Source organism: Balaenoptera ricei, chromosome 5 (assembly GCF_028023285.1).
Source record: "Balaenoptera ricei isolate mBalRic1 chromosome 5, mBalRic1.hap2, whole genome shotgun sequence".
Classification (NCBI taxonomy): Eukaryota; Metazoa; Chordata; class Mammalia; order Artiodactyla; family Balaenopteridae; genus Balaenoptera; species Balaenoptera ricei.
The window spans coordinates 65,976,746-65,998,732 of record NC_082643.1 but is presented as its reverse complement, the minus strand read 5'-3'; the positions used below and the strand labels follow the sequence as shown (position 1 = coordinate 65,998,732).

Sequence of the window (21,987 nt, the reverse complement as noted above, 5' to 3'; positions counted from 1 at the left end):
CTAGAAAACATAAAAATGTTAAAAAGGATAAATGATCTACAAGTATAACTAAAACTGGCTTCATTATTACCTCTCTTTTTCCAACCTTCCTACTTCTCCTGGATGGCTGTGATAATAACATCTAGTGTGCCATCAAAGCTAGAAATCTCCAAGCCATTTTAGATACCTTTGTCTATTTTACCTTTCCCCCCATGTGTAGGAGTCAGTAATTCCAGACCATTCAAGAAGCACTTATTAATAATTTATTTTGGATATGTATCAAATTTTGAATCAAGGTTGTTAAGTTTTACAGACTATGTATATTGGTCAGTATATAGAAAAACAAAAATACAGCACATTTATTCTTTTGCATAAGAAGATGAGACTAATATTAGCACCAGTGCACACTGATTTTTCAAATGCCCCATTTTATAAATTACTGTTGCTGCACAAACTCCCCAAAGTTTTGCTGCTTAAAAATTATTTAATATGTTCATGGATTAAATAAATGAGTCAGGAATTTGGACAGGCATAGTAGGAATGGCTTGTCTGTTGCCTGATGTCTGGAAGACACAAAGGCTGAGTGTTGACTGCTGGGGGCTGGGTGATCTGGAGTGTTTACTCATGTGTCTGGCATCTAGCCTAGGAAAACTCAAGGACTAGGATTGCTGATTGCAGCATCTCGTAAGTGGGCCCTCTGTTTAGATTTTCTCACCTAAGTAGTAGGAGTTCTTAATGGCAGCTCAGGGCTCCAGAAGTAAGTGTTTCAGCAAACAAGGTGGAATTGCATTGTTTTTCCTGACCTAGCTTCTAAAATCGTGTAGCATTGCTTTAGCTGTATTCTCTTAGTTATGGGAGAGTCAAAAACCCACCCAGATTCAAGGGGAGGAAGCATAGACCCCCTATATCTTGATGGTAGGAGTGTCAAGATCACTTTATAAAAGAGCATGTGAAATGGAAGATAGTTGTGGCCATCTTTGGAAAATACAGCCTGTCATCCCTGTCCATGTGTGAAATGTTGCTGTAATAGACAGCCCACCTTAAGGTATTGCCCAGCTATTGGAGTCCTTTGCTGACTCCTCCCTCTTAACCTGATCTCTGACTCCAGTCTCTGAGGAGCCTATTGATCAGAGGATTATGAGCTTGCTCCTAGTTATCATTATAGTTAGTTAGTAATGAGAATTATGTGGGCTTCTTGGAGATGATGGAACAGTTACAAATTCACACGACTTGCACTGAACCTTTCTCATGAGCCCTCTTTGTGTATTGGGAGAATACCTATGTGACGTAGACCTATGTATGTGTACATATATACCTATGTATGTTGTTTCATTACAGTTCAAGTAATGTGATGACTGAAATTCTAAAGAAGTGGGATAAAGTGATTGTTTTTTATTTAGTAAAGAGTAAATGTGTTTTTGCTACTTCACATCATGGTAAGATGTGAGCTAGTAGTATTTATTGCAAGTGAGAATGATTTTTTTTTTTTTGCAGATATGCAATATGATGAGGATGATGATGAAATCACACCAGATTTGTGGCAAGAGGCATGCTGGATTGTAATTAGGTAACTTTTTAGACCAAACTGAAGAAGTTTTAAAAGGCACTGTAAATTGTACAGGGATTTCCTGCTTATTCTGTGTTTGAAAATTAGATGTTCTATGTGAATATGCTGCATGAGAGCTGGTTTGTCATTGTATTTATTTAACTTTTAAAGTATTTTGATATACAGAAAAGTTACACAAAGAATTCATGTACACTTCACCCAGATTCCCTAAATGTTAACCTTATGCTGTGTTTTCTTTGCCTTATTCTTTCTCTATCTACGTATTTTTTTTTTCTGAAATATTTGAGAGTCAGTTGTTTACCTAGGAATATTCTTTTACATAATCATAATCTTATTAAAATAAGGAAATTAATTGATACAGTAATCTTATTTAATCTAGAGACCTTACGCAGATTTTACCAGTGTCCTAGTAATGTTCATAGCATAATAAAAATTTTCTTATCCTGGATCCAACATAAGATTATATATTACATCTTGTTTTCATGACTTATTCTTTTGTCTCCTATAATCTAGAACAGTTCCTCAATCTTCCTCTTTCCTATTTTTGTTTTGGTTCTCAAACTCACCATCTCTCCACAGCTTCCCATGGCCTCACTTTTTTTTTTTTTTTTTTGACCTTGACATTTTTGAAGAATATAGGCAAATTATGTTTTAGACTGCCCCTCAGTTTGGGTTTGTCTGATGTTTCCTCATGATTAGGTTCAGATGATTACTTTTAGCAACAGTGATGTTCTGCTCTCAGTGCTTTGTATCTGGAGGCACATGATGCCTATTTGTTACATTACTGGTGCTGTTAATTTGATTCCTCTTGGTTTTCTCCTTGTTTTAAATGGATAAAGTTATAACAGGTGGTATTTCGACCCACATTCCCATCCAATTCTAAGTGTAATTAAACTCTAATAAAACTCAGCAGGAAGCCTTACATATAGGTAAGAGAAGTAACTTTTAAGTAATAAAGTAACATCCTGCTATGTTAGGATATAAAATGCTACAAGTCTCCTCACTTACCAAACTGACAGGTGCTTTGTATATAGTAACATTTTGATGCCTGTTTGAGCCCCACCGTCTCCAAGATGCACATCCTCTCAGTTGACACTCTCCCTTTTCAAAGAGCACAAGCTTCTGAGCTTCTGACATTTTACCAGTTGTATATGGAATAAAACTGAACCTTTGCTGAATGTTGTTTTGTTAAAACTATGAGTTTTGGGGATGTAAGTATGTATTTATTTTTCCTATTAAACATGGGCTATAAACACTTTGTATTGAGACATTTGTATCTTCTATGATTTTGAGTATTAAACACGAAGAGACATTTTACTAGGAAACAATAACTAGCCAGATATTTGGAGTATGCCTATATTCTGTGGTTGCCAGGGAGAAAGAATATTTTGATCTTAGCCAAAAAAAAAATTGTTTTCAACTTATGTGACAAATTGCTCAAGGATTATATATGCTATTTGACAAGTCCTTGCATTTAACATTTGTTACAGAATAAAATGCCGTTTGATTTTTATATTTTAATTGATTATAGGTGCTTTAGTTATTTGTGATATGACATTTTGTTTTTTCACTATTTAATATCAAGTGATCTTTCCCAAGCACTGTAAATGTGATATTACTTAATATATAGTGACTTCAGTAAGATGTCTCTTGGACAATCGTCATGGTAGTAGATACCATAAATAAGAACTATTCAAATAGTTTAGGTGTTTAAGGGATGGCATTCTAATGAAGTACTGTCCTAATGATTTTGGGGAGAGTAACTATGGTTCAGCTTCCTGGGAGGATGAAACTTGTCCATAGTTTTTTAAAGATTTTTCATTGTAAATTGTCCATAAAAACCATTGCTGTTTACCTTACAGATTGTGCTTTCCATGTGCTTATGTACCAGTGGCTGACCCAAATGGTTGTGAGAAATTTCTTTCCTGTCAGCTCACAGTCTCTACTGAAGGAAGTTGCCTCCACTCTTCTTGAGTCTGTGCCTTATACAGGGATGAATGTGTACTGTGTTCTCTGCCATAGAGAGCTTCTAATATTGGTGGCCATGGTTGATTGAATCAGGGCAGAACCTTGACCCAAAGCCAGCCAATCTGTAGGCTGGCCAGTGACGTGTGAGGTGATCTGATGATGCCAAAATGGGAGACTGATGATTAGTTGGGCTACGCATGTTGTCTCAGAAAATTGATGTGAGGATGGGGGGAGTTAGTTACTAGGCAGAGAGGGCAAGGAGCTAAGTCCAGCTATGCAGCTCTTCCTGTGTGGTGGTGAGGGGAGAGATTCCTCTTGCAAACAGTGTGTCTACTCTTTTAGAGTCTCTGTCCTTCTTTAGGGCTTCAGTATTTGATTTCTGTGTCTATACTAATAGCTTTGATCTCTTACCCTTGCTCCATTTTTAATCAGTCATTTGCTGAGTATTTTCACTTGAATGACTTAGTCTCATCTTACCTTTAACATATTCAAAGTAGAATAATCTTTAACCTAAAACCGAAGTTCTTACACATGCTATATTTTAGTCATTGATATCATTTTCTTCCCTCTTATTCAAATTAAAGTTCTTATTTTTATCTTTTTTTCCATGCTTTTTTTTGTTTTATAAGTTTTAGGTGGACAGCGTTATAGTTCAACATCTGAATACACTACAGAGGGATCACCACCACAGTCTAGTTACCATCCGTCACCATACATTTGACCCCCTTCACCCATTTCACCCACACACTAACCCCCTCCTCTCTGGTAACCACTAATCTGTTCTCTGTGTTTGTGAGCTTTTGTTTTCTTTTGTTTGTCGGTTGGTTTTGGTTTGGGTTTTTTTTTTTTTAAGATTCCACGTATGAGTGAAATCGTGTGGTATTTGTTTTTCTCTGACTTTTTTCACTTAGCATAATATTCTCTTGGTCTGTCCATGTTGTCATTTATTTTTCTCTTTGACTATGCATTTCATTAGTTTTGAGAAATGTTTCAAGAGGTTGGATGAAATTTATCTATAAAGGACATTTATAAATTAGGGCTTCCTTATAGTTCTTATGTTGTGCTTTAATAATTTTACCCACAAGTATGTCTCATTTCCCCAAACTTAACAATAAGTTCTACAAAGAAAGTGTTCCTAGTCTCACCTCTTTTTTGTATACCTCATAGTATTTTATGTAGTGATGGGTGCAGAGTGTTGGTATTTAATGATTAGTATTTGTCAAATTTGATGATAATGAAAATGGGGAAATATGCTAGAAAACATCACTGAGTTGTAACTGATTATGAACTCAAATATTTTCCCAGTTCCTATTTTGATGAGAAAGGCTTGGTGAGACAACAGCTGGATTCTTTTGATGAATTTATTCAGATGTCTGTTCAAAGAATTGTGGAAGATGCTCCACCTATAGACCTACAAGCCGAAGCTCAGCATGCTAGTGGAGAAGTTGAAGAACCGGTAAGATGGTTCAATAAAATAACATAAATAAGGGTATTGATTTGAAATTTCGGTCCTTCTCTCACCTGGCTTAAAGGTTACAAAAAAAAAAGTTAGGAGGTGTTTTTATTAGTGTACTTAGAATGTTTCAGTCAGCTCCTGATTTATTCTTACTAATGGAGAGATGCATTTTTGCAAGTAATGTAAAACCCTAATTCTTATTCAGATAGTATGTGTTTAATAGCCAGGAAGAGGAAACTCAGAGGTATGATGAACTACAAAGAGAAGCAAACCAGAAATAGTCATATTGCCTCAGAAAATCCCACTTTTTTCTTTCACAGAGTAAGGAATCAGAAGAAAAATAGGTGAAGGACCTTTTTCCCTTGATTATTTGTTGCATGAAATACATTATTATATCAATATAAGAGATAATAAGGGAAAATCACCCAAATATATTAGCTCTTTTAATTTTTCTAAGTTCATTGTAGTCTTTTTTTTTTTACACATATGCGTGTTTTCAGCATTGTTAAATCATAGCAAGGCTATCATTTTAGAATCTAGTTTTACATGAGTGATTGTAAATAAGTGTGTAGTCCAAAAAATGACTGTCCCTAGTTTTTTTTTTTTTTTTTTAACATTATTTATTTATTTATTGGCCGCGCCGCCTGGCTTGCAGGACCTCAGTTCCCTGATCAGGGATTGAACCTGGACCACGGCAGTGAAAGCCCAGAATCCTAACCACTAGGCCACCAGGGAACTCCCATGTTCTTAGTTTTTGAGTAGAGAGGCAGCATGATGGGCCTTGAGGGACAGAGAAAGCTAAAAAAAAAATGAGGTAGAGAAGAAGTAGAATTAGACAGAGGGAGAGATTATTATTTCCTGCCAGTTCAGTCCCTCTTTTCTGTAGCTTATCTTGTAAGGGCTGATGTATTATTCTCATTCTGGTTGGAGGTGCTGCACAGACTTTTGCTGTTAAGAACAAAAATAATTGGCTCTTCTGGCACTGTGTTGGAAAAATGGGTGTAAAATGCCTTTCCTATACTTAACGGCGTTTTCTCTTCATGGTCTTTTCAGAACAAGAGAGATAACAATATAACATAGCAGCTTCATAGTGCCGGAATAAGTACTACCAAAGGAAAAGATCTCTCAAGCTTGGCTATCAGAGCTTAGTGGAAAAGATGGGAGGGACTTAAGCTGACTGTGAAGGGTGTTTGTCTTAGTAGGGAAAAGATATTTAATCATTTCAGCGAAAATACTTTGTGTTTTTGGCTTGTGGCTGGAATAGAGGGACCACAGTAGTCAGTATATTGTTTTTGGTTTGATCTGTTTTTGTTAGGTGTTCGTGGAAGATAAGATGGAACCAGATTGTCACATGCTTTGGATGTCATTGGATGTCATGGGGCATTGTGGAAGAATTGTCAAAGAATGTACATGAAGCGTTATTTTTAAAAGGTTACTTTGGAAAAAAAAAGGTTACTTTGGAAATGGTGTTTACTTGGAGTGGGAAGAGGCCAGAGTCAGATTAAAATCTTGGAATAGCTGAAGTTTCAGATAATAATGTCCTAGATTAGGGTAATAGTGGAAATGAGTAGTTGGATGGCTGAATTCCTTTTGGTTCATTATCACCACTAGTTCTCTTTGCTCGTTACCTACTCCAGTTTGGGAAACTTGGGTATTAATAATTTTCCTTTAGTGGTCTGCTTAGTCCCATCTTTTCCTTTTCTGATATATTTGATTTAGAGAGAAATCCACTATCCATTTAGCTCTGGAAAGTTCGCATGGATCTTGTTTTATTGGGTAGCAGATAGATATTTAATTGAAAACTTTTCTTTCTCCTTTCTTCCTTTCTTTCTTTCTTAACTATGGACTGAGCTAAAGTCAGCCAGGGTTGGAAATTCTCATTCCTTTATGTAGAATAGTAATTAGGATTTTCTGTGTGTTTTTTAATTCCTCTTTGCACAGAGCAGTATATGAAGGTGGCTGTCATCCTGACTCTATACATCTCTTACACAAAAATGCCCCCCCCCCAAGGATGCCCAGTTATCCACCCCACTTCAGTTTTGGAGAATTGGCAGGTGGGGCAAAACGCTAAGTCTCAGGAAGGTTTCTTGAGACATTTTTTTTTTTTTTTTTTTTCTGGCTGTGTCGGGTCTTCGTTTCTGTGCGAGGGCTTTCTCTAGTTGTGGCAAGCGGGGGCCACTCTTCATTGCAGTGCGCGGGCCTCTCACTGTCGCGGCCTCTCTTGTTGCAGAGCACAGGCTCCAGACGCGCAGGCTCAGTAGTTGTGGCTCACGGGCCCAGTTGCTCCGCGGCATGTGGGATCTTCCCAGACCAGGGCTCGAACCCGTGTCCCCTGCATTGGCAGGCGGATTCTCAACCACTGCACCACCAGGGAAGCCCTCTTGAGACATTTTTGTGGGAAGTTTTGGGTCAAGGGGAGAGATGAGACCCAACAGTGGGTGTTCCATCCTCGCCTCCCTGGGGAAATCCAAATCCCAAAAGTTTTCTGAAGAGAGGCACCTCTCTCAGTGAACTAGGGAGGGGAGGTGACCAGATGACCAGACCTACTGCCTGGATGTAAGGCTGAGGCAGAGAGAGGACAGGGTTAAGCAGATATCTCAGACCCAAGACAGAAGAATGAAATGCATGAGGTGGGGAGAAGGGGACTGAGAGATCCCAGAGGCCCAAGTCATAAATTCCACCCTGTCTCCAGTTCTGAGCAGAAACTCTTCTTCCCAAGACTAGAATGGGGTTTTAGTTCAGGGACTGGCTTTGCTCCAGGGCACAGAGAGGACAAGCTAGGCAGAGATCCCACAGATAGTGAAAGTGGAGAGTTAAGGTATCGGACAAAAAGATGGACACTCCCACAATGAGTACGCACAGACCACAGCAGTTTTGAAACTATAAGCCAGGATCAGGGTAAAACGTGCAGCTGTGGCTGAAATACAGAATGTTATAGGCCGTCTCCAATAAAATTTAAATCACTGCTTATTCCACTCTGTCCCCTGCCTATGAGTGTTCCCAAGCTTTTTTCCAAGGCTGGAGTCCTGGACAGTAAGAAGGAATGGGGGAAAATACTGAGGCCAGCATGCAGGGCTGCGACTGAGACATGATATGCCTCTCCCCACCCCCACTCATTCTGTAGAAAAGAATTCACTCTCCCTCCCCTTCATGGGCTGTTGGGATGAAGGCAGGGTAAAGACAAAGGGAGGAAAACACTCAGCACATTCTTTCTCCTGCTTTGATCTGAAGTGTAGCTGCAGCCAAAGAGCACAGAAGTGGGGGAGAAAATATGGGGGATAGGAGAGCATGGGAGCATCATCCAGTTGAGAAAGGAAGAGGGTTCTTCCACTGCCCTGTGTCCAAAAGTCTGCTGAGAGCTTTAGTCCCAGAACTGCAAAAAAGAGTGCGAAGGAATGGGAAGTGTATACAGGTTTGTGGGGGAGGCAGCCACAGACAGGATGGAGATCTAAGGATCCCTGTGATCCCCGAGATGACCCTGAGAGCATTAGTTGCGGGACTGGATGAGAAGTCATAGCAGACATGTGGATTTTTTGAGGGGGTAAGGAGCCAGGAACAGTGAGGTCTTCACCGAAGGAGTGACCACTTGATCTGTTCTTTGGCTGACTGCAGCACCTGAGACTTGGTCTGCTCTGTAAGGGGGACATCTCCCCTTAGTGCCACCCACTGTACCCATTGCTGGGGATTGCTCTCTAGGATCACCCCCCAATCTACGATTTCATCCACAACCAAGAAGAACCCCTCCATGTTCTCCAGCAGAGCTCGCTTTTCTACATTTTTCCTCAACATCTGGCTCAGTGAGTCGAAGAAGAGGCAGTTCAGAATAGCCATGAGCATCATCTCATTTTCGTATGAGCTGCCAATCGTATAGAAATAGAGATCGATACTGCTTTTGCATACCACTGTCAGGCCTCCCAAGAGGGCAGTTTCAGTGTCAGTCTGACAGGTCTTGTTGAAAGTGTTCTTCTCAAAGGCCTTTTGCTCCTTGACACCGGGGTAGCTGTTGTCACAGTACTTGGCAAAAAATCTATCTCCACCATTGTCCAGAGTCAGAATGGCTTTGACAGTGTACAAGGAGGGGTCCAAAATCAGCTCATCCATCTTGCCCCATAGCTAGTACCGATGTCTTCTGTACGTTTAATTGAAGAGTTAGGTTTACTTTTTTTCTATCTTCTGTTGATTAGTTTAGAACACGCTTCTAATTATATGAATTTATCTTTTCTTTGTTTTCTGATAACTTTGTTAACCTGACCTAAACTAAGGAGAGGGCACATGAAACAGCTATACAGATCATTAATGCAAATCCATTTCAGTTGTTTGATATGAACTCAGAGCTTAGTCTTTATTTACTTGTGATATATTAAATCTCCTTTTGTCTTCCACCTTAAGAAAGTGATGAAGTATATAACTTGACATCTGTGGAATATGGATGTTGCCTTGGGAGAGTCACCATTTTAGTAAAGTGGATTAATTTTGGCATTTTCTAGAGCTGTTTCTACTCAAAATGTTAATGTTGATTAAAATGGAATCATTAAATTGTTTATGGAAAAAAATTATTTACCCTTTTCCATTGTTTTTGTTTTCATTTTAGCCAAGATACTTGCTGAAGTTCGAACAGATTTACCTCTCCAAGCCTACCCATTGGGAAAGAGATGGTGCTCCTTCACCGATGATGCCAAACGAGGCCAGATTAAGAAATCTCACGTAAGAAAGATATTTTCCAACAGCTGATACTGAAATAAGACTCAGAAAATAAAATTTTAGCTAGTTGAGAGTTTTAGTAATCACCTTACTGTTCACTTGTGATCTACTTTTATTTTCAAAGGTACTCTGCTCCACTTTATGTTGATATAACAAAAACAGTCATTAAAGAAGGCGAAGAACAACTTCAGACACAGCATCAGAAAACTTTTATAGGAAAAATTCCAATTATGTTGCGTTCAACTTACTGCCTATTGAATGGCTTAACAGATCGTGACCTTTGTGAGTTAAATGAATGCCCCTTGGATCCTGGTGGCTACTTCATTATTAATGGATCCGAAAAGGTATAGTAGCATTATTTTTTTTTAATTACCAAATGATGATTAAGATTTAAATCATGAAAGTTGAAATCAAAAAGTAAGCTTTTGTATAATCTGGAAGTAGCAGTTGAATTATTAAGGAGGTGACAGCCGAATTTATATTAAACCAAAACTTTGTGTAGCTGTATATATTGGGTTGGTCAACCCAATAATATACACTAGAAATTTGGTCAGTTTGAGCTTATATGTTTTGGTGAAGCATTTATGCAAAATGGAGTTTGTAAAGTTCAAGAATTGATGTTTCAGTGAGCCTATACAGTCAGACTAATAAAGATGCAGCTTTCACTGTTCTTTCTAATTCAAAGACCTTGTCGGTTTTATGGCTGTAATTTTATTGTCCCTATAGGTTCTGATTGCTCAAGAGAAAATGGCAACAAACACAGTCTATGTGTTTGCCAAAAAGGATTCTAAATATGCCTACACAGGAGAGTGTAGATCATGTCTGGAGAATTCTTCTCGACCCACCAGTACTATCTGGGTTAGCATGCTGGCAAGAGGAGGACAGGTATGGACTATTATATGCTATTTGGGTTTATTCCTTTTGGTCTAGTTTTGTAAGTTACCAGGCTGCATGTTTAGTCAAAAAGTTTTTCTGGAGCATATTATCAGTGTTGTATGGTAGGCATTTTATTATTTACTTACTACTGTGTAAGTAGTAGTAAGTAAATCCTATCATTTTTGCCATGTTCTTTTTGTTAGATACAAATCAGTACATCTAGTCTATACTCAAGGGGGGACTACACAAGGCAGTAGTAGTAGGCAGGGATCATTAGGCACCATCTTAGAAGCCACCTACCATAGGCATGTTACTTACAATAATGTAATCTAATAGCATTTCTTGACTGTTTGCTATGTGCCAATTATGTTACTCAGATTGCTTGATATAATTTTGCAACTATACTGGAAATTTGTTGTAATTAACCATTTAATTTCATGTACATTTTTACTTGTAAAAATTTTTAAAATAAGTCATATATACACATTAAATAGTTCAAAAAAGTACAAAAAAGCGTACACTATAAAAATTAGTCTTCCTTTGACCCCCCAGATCTCTTCTCTAAGAAGCAGCTTGTTTTGATAATTTCTCATGAATCCATCCAGAAATAGTCTTAATTAAAAAATGCAAATGGGGGCTTCCCTGGTGGCACAGTGGTTAAGAATCCGCCTGCCAGTGCAGGGGACACGGGTTCGATCCCTGGTCTGGGAAGATCCCACATGCTGCAGAGCAACTAAGCCCATGCGCCACAACTACTGAGCCCACACGCCGCAACTACTGAACCTGCGTGCTGCAACTGCTGAACCCTGCATGCCTAGAGCCCGTGCTCTGCAACAAGAGAAGCCACCGCAATGAGAAGCCCGTGCACCACAATGAAGAGTAGCCCCCGCTCGCCACAACTAGAGAAAGCCCACTCGAAGCAATAAAGACCCAATGCAGCCAAAAATAAATTTAAAAATTAAAAAAAAAAAACCAAATGGGAGCATACTATACACACTGTTTGAACATTGATGATATCTTTTAAAAACAGGTTTAGATCAGCAGTTGATCATTGTTTCTAAGCTGTGATACTCCATGCATAGATATAGCATAATTTATTGAGCCATTTCCCTTGTGATGGATGTTTAGGTTTCCAGTTTTGTGCTCTTATAAACAGTTCTGCAGAGTCTAATGTCACTTTAATAAGTTTTATAAAGAAGAAGAACTTGAACATTAGAGAGGTTTAAGTGCCTGAAGTTAAAATCCTGTGTGCAATAGGTGTTCTAAAGAATTAAAATGGTTTTTACTTGTGAATGGGGGTAGAATGGGGCCCAAGTACAAGTGTTTGGAAAAGATCCCCAGGTGATTGTGATGTGCATTCTTTGTTGATAAGCATTGGCCTGGATTATGGAGGGCAAAAGAAAGGAAAATCATCTGGATTTAGTGATAAGTTTGACAGGATGAATCAGTTAAGACTCTTTGGTTCTTTCCAGAATTTTCATTTAATCAATTTAGGAATCGGGCCTGGGTGCCCATGTTGCTGTTGTTTTTAATTCCCCAGATTACTCTAATGCAAAGCCAGAGTTGAAAATCACTGAGCAAAAACACAAGGTCTTTGTCTTACAATCATGGGAAATAAAATTAAAAGGATAACATTTTAAAGGAAATGAAGTGAACAGTCAAGGTGTATGGTCTTTATTTTGTTGAAATTCAGTATACATGTATATTTCTGTGTAGGTTTTTTGTTTGTTTTTTTGTTTTGACCTTGCCACTCGGCTTGTGGGAACTCAGTTCCACGACCAGGGATTGAACCCAGGCCTCAGCAGTGAAAGTGTTGAGTCCTAACCACTGTACCACCAGGGAACTCCCTCTGTGTAGTCTTTTTAATTTTTTTTAATTCACAGACAATTGTTCATAGTGATTCTGTCGACTTGGACATTGTGGCTAAAAGATGTAGCCAACAGCCCATTCCCATACTCTGTGTGCTTTCGGGGTGCTTTGTAGTCAACCCTGGCTAAGTATGGGACAGTTGGTATCTCACAACTCCTTATATCCACCAGGCTTTGTGTAATCTTTGCCAAGGGCTTCATTATCATGCCCATTAGTGCCCACAGTAGCTATTTTAAAACAATCTGAAACCTTCCCTCACCTTTCCAACTTTACAAATTACTTGCCTTGGGCCTTGAGGCTTGCTGGCAACGGAGTGAAATTAGGATTCTCGGCCACTGAATTTCCTGTATTTTATTAGGCTCCTAAAGTGTGTGCACCCAAAAAGATGACTAGTCTGCCTGAGCTGCCAACACTGTGATTATAAGTATCAGCAGCACGTGGGCAGCCGTGAAAAAAAAAAAATTCTATCATTCTATCCTGAGGTTCTAGATAAAATAGAGAACGTCCAAGAATTGATTTTTAGAAAGAACCTAGTGAGTTCATTTTTAGACAAAAGGTTTGGAGGGGGCGTGGTGTATGGTGTAGGCATTCTTTTTTAATGTTTTGTGTATTCTGAAAAAGTTCTATGATGAAACAAATGGAATAATTGAAAATTAAGTTGAAACAACCAAATGGCAGTTGGGATGGGAGGGTTGAGAGTACAGGAAAAAGGTCAAGATGAAGATTCGCCTGTCCTTTATGTAAAGTTGTTACTGAACATCCGTGAGATGGGTTAAGGTTTCTAAGGAAGGAGGCCTGAAGTAGGAGGAGGAAGACAACAGAAACTGTTATTAGATGGACCATGATAATGTAGGGTTATGAGGCCAAGAGAAAATAGAATTTGATATTGAAGGAAAGAAATTTGATTAAAATTGAGAAACCAGGTGTTTGTATGGCAGTGTAGTAACTTTTATTTCACTTCTGTCTGTGTTGCAATTAAAGAGGGAGAAATTGGAAAAGAGAATCTTATGTGAGAGAGCTATTTGTTAATTTTGAAATATTATTCATATTTGGAGATATGTCACAGACCAACTCTGAGTTAGTATTTATTTTTCATTCTGTGCTTAGCTTTTTTCCACATTTGTCTAGCTATATTCTCTCTTACTTTCCCCTCATCTATTTCTTTCTTCCAAAATATTTAATTGTTTTGTTTGGGGGAATTGTTTTGTTTATTTGTTTTAATTGTTTTGAGGGGGGGTGGTCTGTGTTCATACCTGCAGCCAAAGATCATTTCCAAATACAGTTGGGGGCAGTTCTAGAGGATCTTGGCAGACAGAGAGTAGAGAATGTAAGTTCTCTCAGGTTCAGATGACCAGTCTATCCATCAAATAAGTAAACCTCTTGCAGTGGTTTTTGAAAAGCAGCCATAGGACGTTCCTTAGAATATGAGAGGCATGCCTCTTTTGAAATACCTACAATGAACATGTATATAAAATGGTTCTTGTGATGTTTATATATGGCTATAACCTCTGTATTCTCATATTCTAATGATTTTTTATTTTTCTAGGGTGCAAAAAAGAGTGCTATTGGTCAGCGCATTGTGGCAACCCTACCATATATCAAGCAAGAAGTTCCCATCATTATTGTGTTCAGAGCATTAGGTTTTGTGTCTGACAGAGATATTTTAGAGCATATTATTTATGATTTTGAAGATCCAGAGATGATGGAAATGGTAATGTGCAAGCAAAATGTATTCATAGTATTTTTCAAGAGGTTTAAAGTTACTGACTGTTGCTAATCCTAGAACATAGTAGAAAGCTGCTCTGAAGATCAGTTTAGCTGTTGCAAACCCCATGCTGTTTACTGTGTAGTGAAAGCCTTCAGCCCTACCTTGGCTTCTTTCTTTTTTTTTTTTTTTAAAGGCATATAAATACCAGAATTTAATGAATTAATTTTCTGTTTTACCTTTTTGTTTTTTTTTCTTTTTTTTTAACATCTTTATTTGAGTATAATTGCTTTACAATGGTGTGTTAGTTTCTGCTTTATAACAAAGTGAATCAGTTATACATATACATACATCCCCGTATCTCTTCCCTCTTGCGTCTCCCTCCCTCTGACTCTCCCTATCCCACCCCTCTAGGTGGTCACGAAGCACCGAGCTGATCTCCCTGTGCTATGCGGCTGCTTCCCACTAGCTCTCTATTTTACATGTGGTAGTGTATATATGTCCATTTGGCTTCTTTCTTGACAATTCTCTGTAAAATCTACATGAAAACTAGAGGCAGTCAGAGTTCATTGACAGCAGCAAGAAGAAACAGTAGTAAGGAAAATCGTAAAAGCATACTAGTCTGATGCAGTTTAGTAAAAAGGGAAAATGTAGTTGATATCTTCTTTTTTTAAAAAAACTTTTTATTTTGAAATCATTTCAAACTTATAGAAAAGTTGCAAATAACTCCTGTATACTCTACACCTATTTTCAGCAGTTGTTACCTTTGCTGCATTTGCTTTAGGATTCTCTTTATCTATATATACACATTGTTTATTTCTGGATCATTTGAGAGTAAGTTTTAGGCATCATGCCCTTTTACTCCTAAATACTTCAGTGTATATTTCCTAAGAATCAGAATATCTACTCACATAATCATAGTACTACAATTTTTAAAATTGGTACTTCAGTGCAGTACATACTGTTAACTTGGAGATCTTATTTAGGTTTATGTCAGTGGTTCTGATCATGTCCTAATGGCACTTCTTTTTTTTCCTGGTTCAAAATCCAATCCAGGATAATGTATTGCATGTTGTTTTTATGTCTCTTTAGTCTCTTTTAATCTTCCCTTGTCTTTTTCCTTAGTGTTTCATAACACTGAAGTTTTTGGAGAGGATAGGCCATTTATTTTGTAGAATATCCTTCAATTTGGGTTTTTCTGATATTTCCTCATGATTAGATTCAATTTATGCATTTTCTGGCAGGAGAAATACAGAGGTCATATTGTGTGCTTTCCAGGGCATCACATCAGGAGTCACATGATTTTATTTTGTCCCATTATTGGTAATGTTAATTTCACAGTGCCGTCTGTTAGGTTCCGCCACTGTTAAGTTATTATTTTTGTGGGAAGGATTGTTGAGTCTAGATAAATATGCATTTCCTTATCAATCTTTTCCATTGATGATCCTTGGCTAAGGAGTAGTTGATATTCTTAAAATTGTCCTGAATCATCCAGAGTCTTTAAGACTACAGAGAAATAAGGTAAAATACAGGCTAAACATCGGTCACAAAGAAAGTGGAGTATATTTTAGTTATTAGAGTATTTATTGATATGGTTACATGACAAAAATGGATTCTGGTTAGAATTTTACTTTAAGTTTTTGGCAATAGTCATATGCTTTTAAAAAAAAAAAACTTAAAGGTAATAAGTATTTAGATACTTAAAAGAAAAGATAACCTTTTAAACCAAGGCTGAAAACAGTATGACACATTTATTCATTTGAGACTTAGTAAATTTTAATTTGAGTGTTAAACTTCTCTAAATTGATTTTAGATATTTGAAAGGAACTTTTTAAAGCTACTGTTCATGAAAATATAAAAAACAAACAAAACATCCCCAAGACTCACTGTGCTCTGTTATAATGGAATTATTTGTATTTTTCTGGAAAGTATAATTGTCTGTGCTGATGAGTGGATTTTTTTCAGAGGTCCCTAGATCTCCAAGGTGTCTTCAAGTTCTAAGATTTTGTGATTCCTTGAATTTCTAAAAATATTTGCATATTCAGTTAGGTTCATAGGGATATTTAACATAAATTAAGTGACAGTTACCTTATTTTAAAGTAAAGATATGAATTTGAAAATAATTTTTATTTAAATTAACTGTTAGGTTAAACCTTCTCTCGATGAAGCGTTTGTCATCCAAGAACAGAATGTCGCACTAAATTTCATTGGTTCAAGAGGGGCAAAGCCTGGTGTCACCAAAGAGAAAAGAATTAAATATGCAAAGGAAGTATTACAGAAAGAAATGCTCCCTCATGTTGGCGTCAGTGATTTTTGTGAGACCAAGAAAGCTTATTTCTTGGGGTATGTTAGATTTCATTGTTTTAAGTTCTTTGCCAAGCTGTGGTGGAGATAAAATTTTTCTTAAAGCTAAAAATGTCAAAATTGATGTTTTTAATGTATAAGTTTTAAAAAAATGCCAAACCATGTGCTTTCTTTTTTACTTCTTTCTTTTCTTTTTTTAAAGGTACATGGTTCATAGGTTGCTGCTAGCAGCTTTGGGTAGAAGAGAATTAGATGACAGAGATCACTATGGAAACAAAAGATTGGACCTTGCTGGACCACTACTTGCATTCTTATTTAGAGGGTAAGGAATTACAGAGTGATATTGTTAAAAGTAGAGAGGTTTCACTTTAAATTGGTTATTGCACTTGAGATGCTGAACTATCTTGGCATCCATGTTGGGTGCACATGAAGTTAGCTACATTCTTTGCCACTTGCCCAGTTTAGTTCTATTGATACTTCATATTTGACAATTTCAATTGTGAGGAAGTTTATAACTTGTTTACGTTTTCTCTACCTTTACAAAGCATTTGAGAAAGCTGAATTATTGCCTTGATTTTCTAAGTGCTGATACTGGAATTTTTATTAGTTCTGCTTTGCAGTTTATAAAAACACAAAAGCTGGAAGGAAGTCTATCAAGATATTAGCAGTGGTTGTGTCAGTATTGGGGTTATCTGTGATTTTTGTCTTATTCTTGGTATGTTTTTATATTTTCCATATTTTCTATAATGAACATATAATACTTCTATAATTAGAAAAACTTATTTGTAAAAATAATGTAGGCAATTTAATACAGAAATAATATTAGCAATGTTTTGTACGTGTTCTGTTATTTATTATGTTGTATATTAAGTGTTTTTCAACCTCGTTTTGTTATCGCCCCACTAAGGGGCCTCTTTTGACTATTTTTCTCTAATTGCTTTGCTTGTATATGTTTATGTACCATATGTACGTCTGTGCTTTTTATATAAAAAGTAATAACACTTCCCTCCCTCTACCTCAACCACTTTTCGCCCCCTTGTGGGCAATATTGTCCTTGTTAAGGATGCATATTGTAGACCTTTACATGTTTAAAACATTTTATTGGGCAGAATGTTTAAGAATTTGCTTAAAGAAGTACGGATCTATGCCCAGAAGTTCATTGATCGAGGAAAGGATTTTAACTTGGAGTTGGCAATTAAAACAAGGATTATATCTGATGGCCTAAAATATTCTTTAGCCACTGGGAACTGGGGTGACCAAAAGAAAGCTCATCAAGCCAGAGCTGGAGTATCTCAGGTAAGGATGTTAACTGTGACTACAGATTTGATAAGAAAATGTTATGGGACTAATAGATTCTTTCATTCACTGAATGTAAATTGTTTTGCCTTTTTTGTTTTCTTGGTCAGATATAAAAGTATTTGGGGGCTTTTGAATTATGAAAGTGAATTTTTTCTTAAATTAGCTGTTAGCATTACTAAGAGAGATTTAAAAGTTTTGACATGCATCAAGATATTTAATGAATTCAAGTAGCTTCTTGGGAGGTGAGACAGTCCATGTTTGTGAAATTTTTCTTTTTTTTTTAATACCTTAAATATTCTTTTTTAATTAATTGATTAATTAATTTATTTTTGGCTATGTTGGGTCTTCGTTGCTGTGCACGGGCTTTTCTCTTTAGTTGCTGTGAGCGGGGGCTACTCTTCGTGGGGTGTGTGGGCTTCTCGTTGCAGTGGCTTCTCTTGTTGCGGAGCACAGACTCTTGGTGCGTGGGCTTCAGTAGTTGTGGCACGCAGGCTCAGTAGTTGTGGCTCACAAGCTCTAGAGCGCAGGCTCAGTAGTTGTGGTGCACGGGCTTAGTTGCTCCGTGGCACGTGGGATCCTCCTGGACTAGAGATTGAACCCGTGTCCCCTGCATTGGCAGGTGGACTCCCAACCACTGCGCCACCAGGGAAGTCCCAGTTTTTCTGTCTTAAAAGCTCTGTATTAGAAGCTGATACCCAGAGAATAAATGGGCATCTGCTTCCTTTTTTGCAAAATGTAATACTTCTAACAGTGATTTCTCTATGTTGGCCTGTTGTTATGTACAGTGATTGCAATAGCTACTCTCAGGAGGAGTAATGGGGGAAACCTTTTACAAAAATGTCTCACTAGGTATTTTTATTTATTTTTTGTATTTTCATATAAGATTGAAAACTTACAGTGTATATGTCTAGCTTTATGGAGGGGATCTCCCCCTCTTTTTTTTTTTTAAACTAGCTTATACCAGCATCACCTGATTAATTTGGCATTCAGACACCAACTTTAAGCTCCTGATTCCTAGAAACCTAGATGCCTTAAGAAATTCTGGAAGGATGCTTATAGCCCAGTTAAATTTCTAGTTCCTTTTAGTTTAGTAAGGATATGTTGAGTCTACTTGGTGTTTGTGATGCTGGGTTCACAGGGTTGAATGAGATGCTCTTCCAGCCCTCGAGCTTACCATCTATTAGAGGAAACATTCGTCCATGTACAGCTCATTCTGCCTTGAGCTGAATTATGATAAATGCCATCCTGCCAATTCAGTTCAGTGTGTGTACTGGGACTTAAGATGTGCCAGGCACTCTGTCACACGTTGGAGATACAAAAATGAATAAAACATGATCCTTGATCTTCAGTAGTTCACAGTCTATACTCATAGATGTAAACAGATATTACAACATGATACAGTGAGTATTAAATGAGAGCTGTGCACACCTGCTCTGTGGGAATGCTGGAGAAAGGCATTTAGCACTGGCTGAAAGGGTGAAAAGAAGTGTTTTCTTTAGGAGGTGACACTTGAGCTGAATCTTGAAGGGTAGTTGGGAAATAGCCCCAGTCTTGGAGGAGGGTAGAACCAGTTGCTCACAGGAAAACTGGAGAAAACTTAATATCCTGAACAAAGGGACAGGGAGGAAAGAGCATGTGTATGTAGAAGGAGCTAGAGCATTCTTGGGTTTTCAAATCAAAGCGGGAGAGTTAGGAAGATGGGATTGGAGTGGAGAGCTGGAACACCTCATAGAGGGGAGTGACGTTCATTTTTGCTTTTCTGGTAGCTTCACAGTAATTGGCAGTGTGCAGAAAGATTTGAGAAGGTCAGAGTTGGTGGCAGAAAGATTGTTGCAACAGCCTTAGTGAGAAATAATTAGGGCCTGCACTAGAGCAGTTTCGTAGAGGTGGAGAGTGGAGTCAAATTTGAGAAATATTTAGGAAGTGAGTTTTGTAAGACTTTGTGATTGATTAGTTGAATGATGGAAAACTCCACAGAGTAGAGAGAAGAGAACAGTTCTTCCTGGAGGTGGGTCGTATGTCATCTATGGAAGTGGTAACATTTCACCAGGCAGAGCAGAATGGGGAAGTGCATTCCATTCTGTGGCGGTAGCGTGGTCAGAGTTGTGGAGGTGAGAGGGTGTTTGGCAGTGTGGATGGAGTACAGGAGTTCTGGAGACTACTGTTAGGGGAAGGTCATCTGGGGCTTCATTGAGAAGAGCTTCAGTGTCATGCTGCTCTAGTTGGCAGGGAACTGTTTAATATTTTTTAATTCAGTGAGTGATGTGAACTTATCTATATCTGTGTTTTAATAATTCTGGTAACTGAGGAGAGTAGATTGGAGAGGACATTACAGGAACTTATGAGCTGATGGCAGTAGTATAGGTAAGAGGTAGGGGGCTGGTTTATTGCTGTGACATTGGGAATGGTTTTTTGAGAAAGTTTGAAAATAGAGTTGACAGGATATGTCTATTGTTTATTATATGTGAAAGGAGGAAGTCAGAGACAAAAATGTCTTGAGATTTCTAGATTGGGAGATAAAGGGAAGGGTGATGCCATTAACAATGATAGGAGACTTAGGAAGAAGAAGGAGGATGGGTTGTTGTAGGGCTGGGGAATGTGGTGATTTTGTTATTAGGTACATTGAGCTTGTGTTGCTTGCTTTATAACCCTCTAAATATTACCTTACTTACAAGTATTACCTTGCTTAGTGTTCTGTAAGTATTAAATCTCTGTGTTGGATTCAGAGGCCTCAGCCTGGGAAAAGTTCTGGGATGGATTAGTGATGTCTGCTGTGGTCAAAGGAATGTGAGTTGGTAGCGTATAAGACTTACTGAGTGCTTAATGTATGCCAAGTACTGTTCTAGGTACAGGGATACAACAGAGAACGAAACAAACAAATAAAAATCCCCCCCCCCCCTTGTGGAACTAACATCCTAGTGGTTGGAGATAGACCGTAAACAAAACATTTATGTGGTATGTTAGAACTGTATGTCATATTTGCCATCCCTGCTGTAAGGGTCAGTTAAGTTACAGCGGTGAATAAGATTATCCAGGGCAGGATGGAGAAAGGAGGGATGGGGGCAGTTGGACACTGAGTGGATTATATGTAAAAATATGACTTTGCCTCATTCTAGTATTTGCCAAAAATGTGATAGTGTGAGTAACAGAAATGCCCAAACTTTAAAGATTTGCTATTGTTTTCTAGGTATTAAACCGCCTGACTTTTGCATCTACTCTTTCTCACCTGCGTCGTTTAAATTCTCCCATTGGTAGAGATGGCAAGCTAGCAAAACCAAGACAGTTGCATAATACGTTGTGGGGAATGGTGTGTCCTGCTGAGACTCCAGAGGTAATGCATTAGAATTTATGTTCAAGACAGAAAGTCCAACAGTAATCATGTAGGGTATAATACTTTTATAAGTAATTTTTTGTTACTTATAATTACTTATAATTTTATTTAATTATGTAGTATAGTTTAGAACTAAGATATTATAATTTTGTTCTTAGGAAGTAAGTACATTCTGAAATCAAATTGGAGGAAAATGTTTGTGGAAAAGAATTTGGATAGGCATGTTAAATCATAATGAGTAATATGTACTTTATTTATTCCAAGGGCCATGCTGTAGGACTTGTGAAGAATTTAGCTCTGATGGCTTATATTTCAGTTGGATCTCAACCTTCTCCAATTCTGGAATTTTTAGAAGAATGGAGTATGGAAAATTTAGAAGAAATTTCTCCTGCAGCTATTGCTGAGTGTGTATAAATACAATTTTAAAAAAAACTTGCTAATCTTTGGTTATAGCTTATTAGAGGGTTACTAAGTGCAGAATGCTTTTGGTTTTGCATTTTAGTGCAACCAAGATTTTTGTTAATGGCTGCTGGGTTGGAATACATAAAGATCCTGAACAACTTATGAACACTCTACGGAAATTGAGGCGTCAGATGGACATCATTGTGTCTGAAGTAAGAGTCTTTAATTAATTAAGAGGACATGATCTCTGGGATTTCCAAACGAGGCATAAAGACTAGTGAAAGTTATCTTTGCGTTGGTATCTTTCTTGAACTGGTTTCCTTTGAATTGTAAAGTACATTTTCAAAAGTCTAGATGATGTTTTGAGCTAGATTTAATTATAAGGTATTGTTTGCTTTAATGCCTTAGATATATGCATCTAAAATTTTGACATGTAATTTGTTATTAAATTATATTTTGGAATTCAAATTACATTTTGAAATAAAAAATTCTTTTGAGAATCTTTTTGTAAAGCTGACTACAGTGCTTTT

The 21,987-nt window shown here is 37.6% G+C and overlaps 2 protein-coding genes across 3 annotated transcripts in view; one reads left to right on the top strand and one right to left on the bottom strand.

Moving 5' to 3' along the window:
• POLR2B (RNA polymerase II subunit B) overlaps positions 1–21,987 on the top strand; it is a 46,374-nt gene that overhangs the window by 1,252 nt on the left and 23,135 nt on the right. Inside the window, exons 2-13 of the mRNA XM_059922922.1 lie at positions 1,474–1,546; positions 4,820–4,970; positions 9,562–9,674; positions 9,796–10,015; positions 10,398–10,556; positions 13,963–14,127; positions 16,268–16,464; positions 16,628–16,747; positions 17,535–17,721; positions 20,912–21,055; positions 21,320–21,459; positions 21,558–21,669. Of these exons, the coding sequence (XP_059778905.1) occupies positions 1,474–1,546; positions 4,820–4,970; positions 9,562–9,674; positions 9,796–10,015; positions 10,398–10,556; positions 13,963–14,127; positions 16,268–16,464; positions 16,628–16,747; positions 17,535–17,721; positions 20,912–21,055; positions 21,320–21,459; positions 21,558–21,669 (1,781 nt within the window). The remainder of the gene's footprint in view (positions 1–1,473; positions 1,547–4,819; positions 4,971–9,561; positions 9,675–9,795; positions 10,016–10,397; positions 10,557–13,962; positions 14,128–16,267; positions 16,465–16,627; positions 16,748–17,534; positions 17,722–20,911; positions 21,056–21,319; positions 21,460–21,557; positions 21,670–21,987) is intronic.
• On the bottom strand, positions 8,493–9,071 carry LOC132366492 (coatomer subunit zeta-1-like). 2 transcript variants are annotated; one of them, XM_059924081.1, is made up of 2 exons: positions 8,634–9,071; positions 8,538–8,585 (listed from the first exon to the last, which is right to left on the bottom strand). In XM_059924081.1, exons 1-2 carry the CDS (start codon positions 9,069–9,071, stop codon positions 8,538–8,540), a joined length of 486 nt encoding a protein of 161 aa, XP_059780064.1. The 2 variants fall into 2 exon arrangements, with proteins under 2 accessions (XP_059780063.1, XP_059780064.1); XM_059924080.1 differs by having other exon boundaries at positions 8,493–9,071.

Coding starts and splice junctions, on each gene's coding strand:
- LOC132366492 (XM_059924080.1), bottom strand. CDS start 9,071: ATGGATGAGCTGATTTTGGACCCCTCCTTGTACACTGTCAAAGCCATT.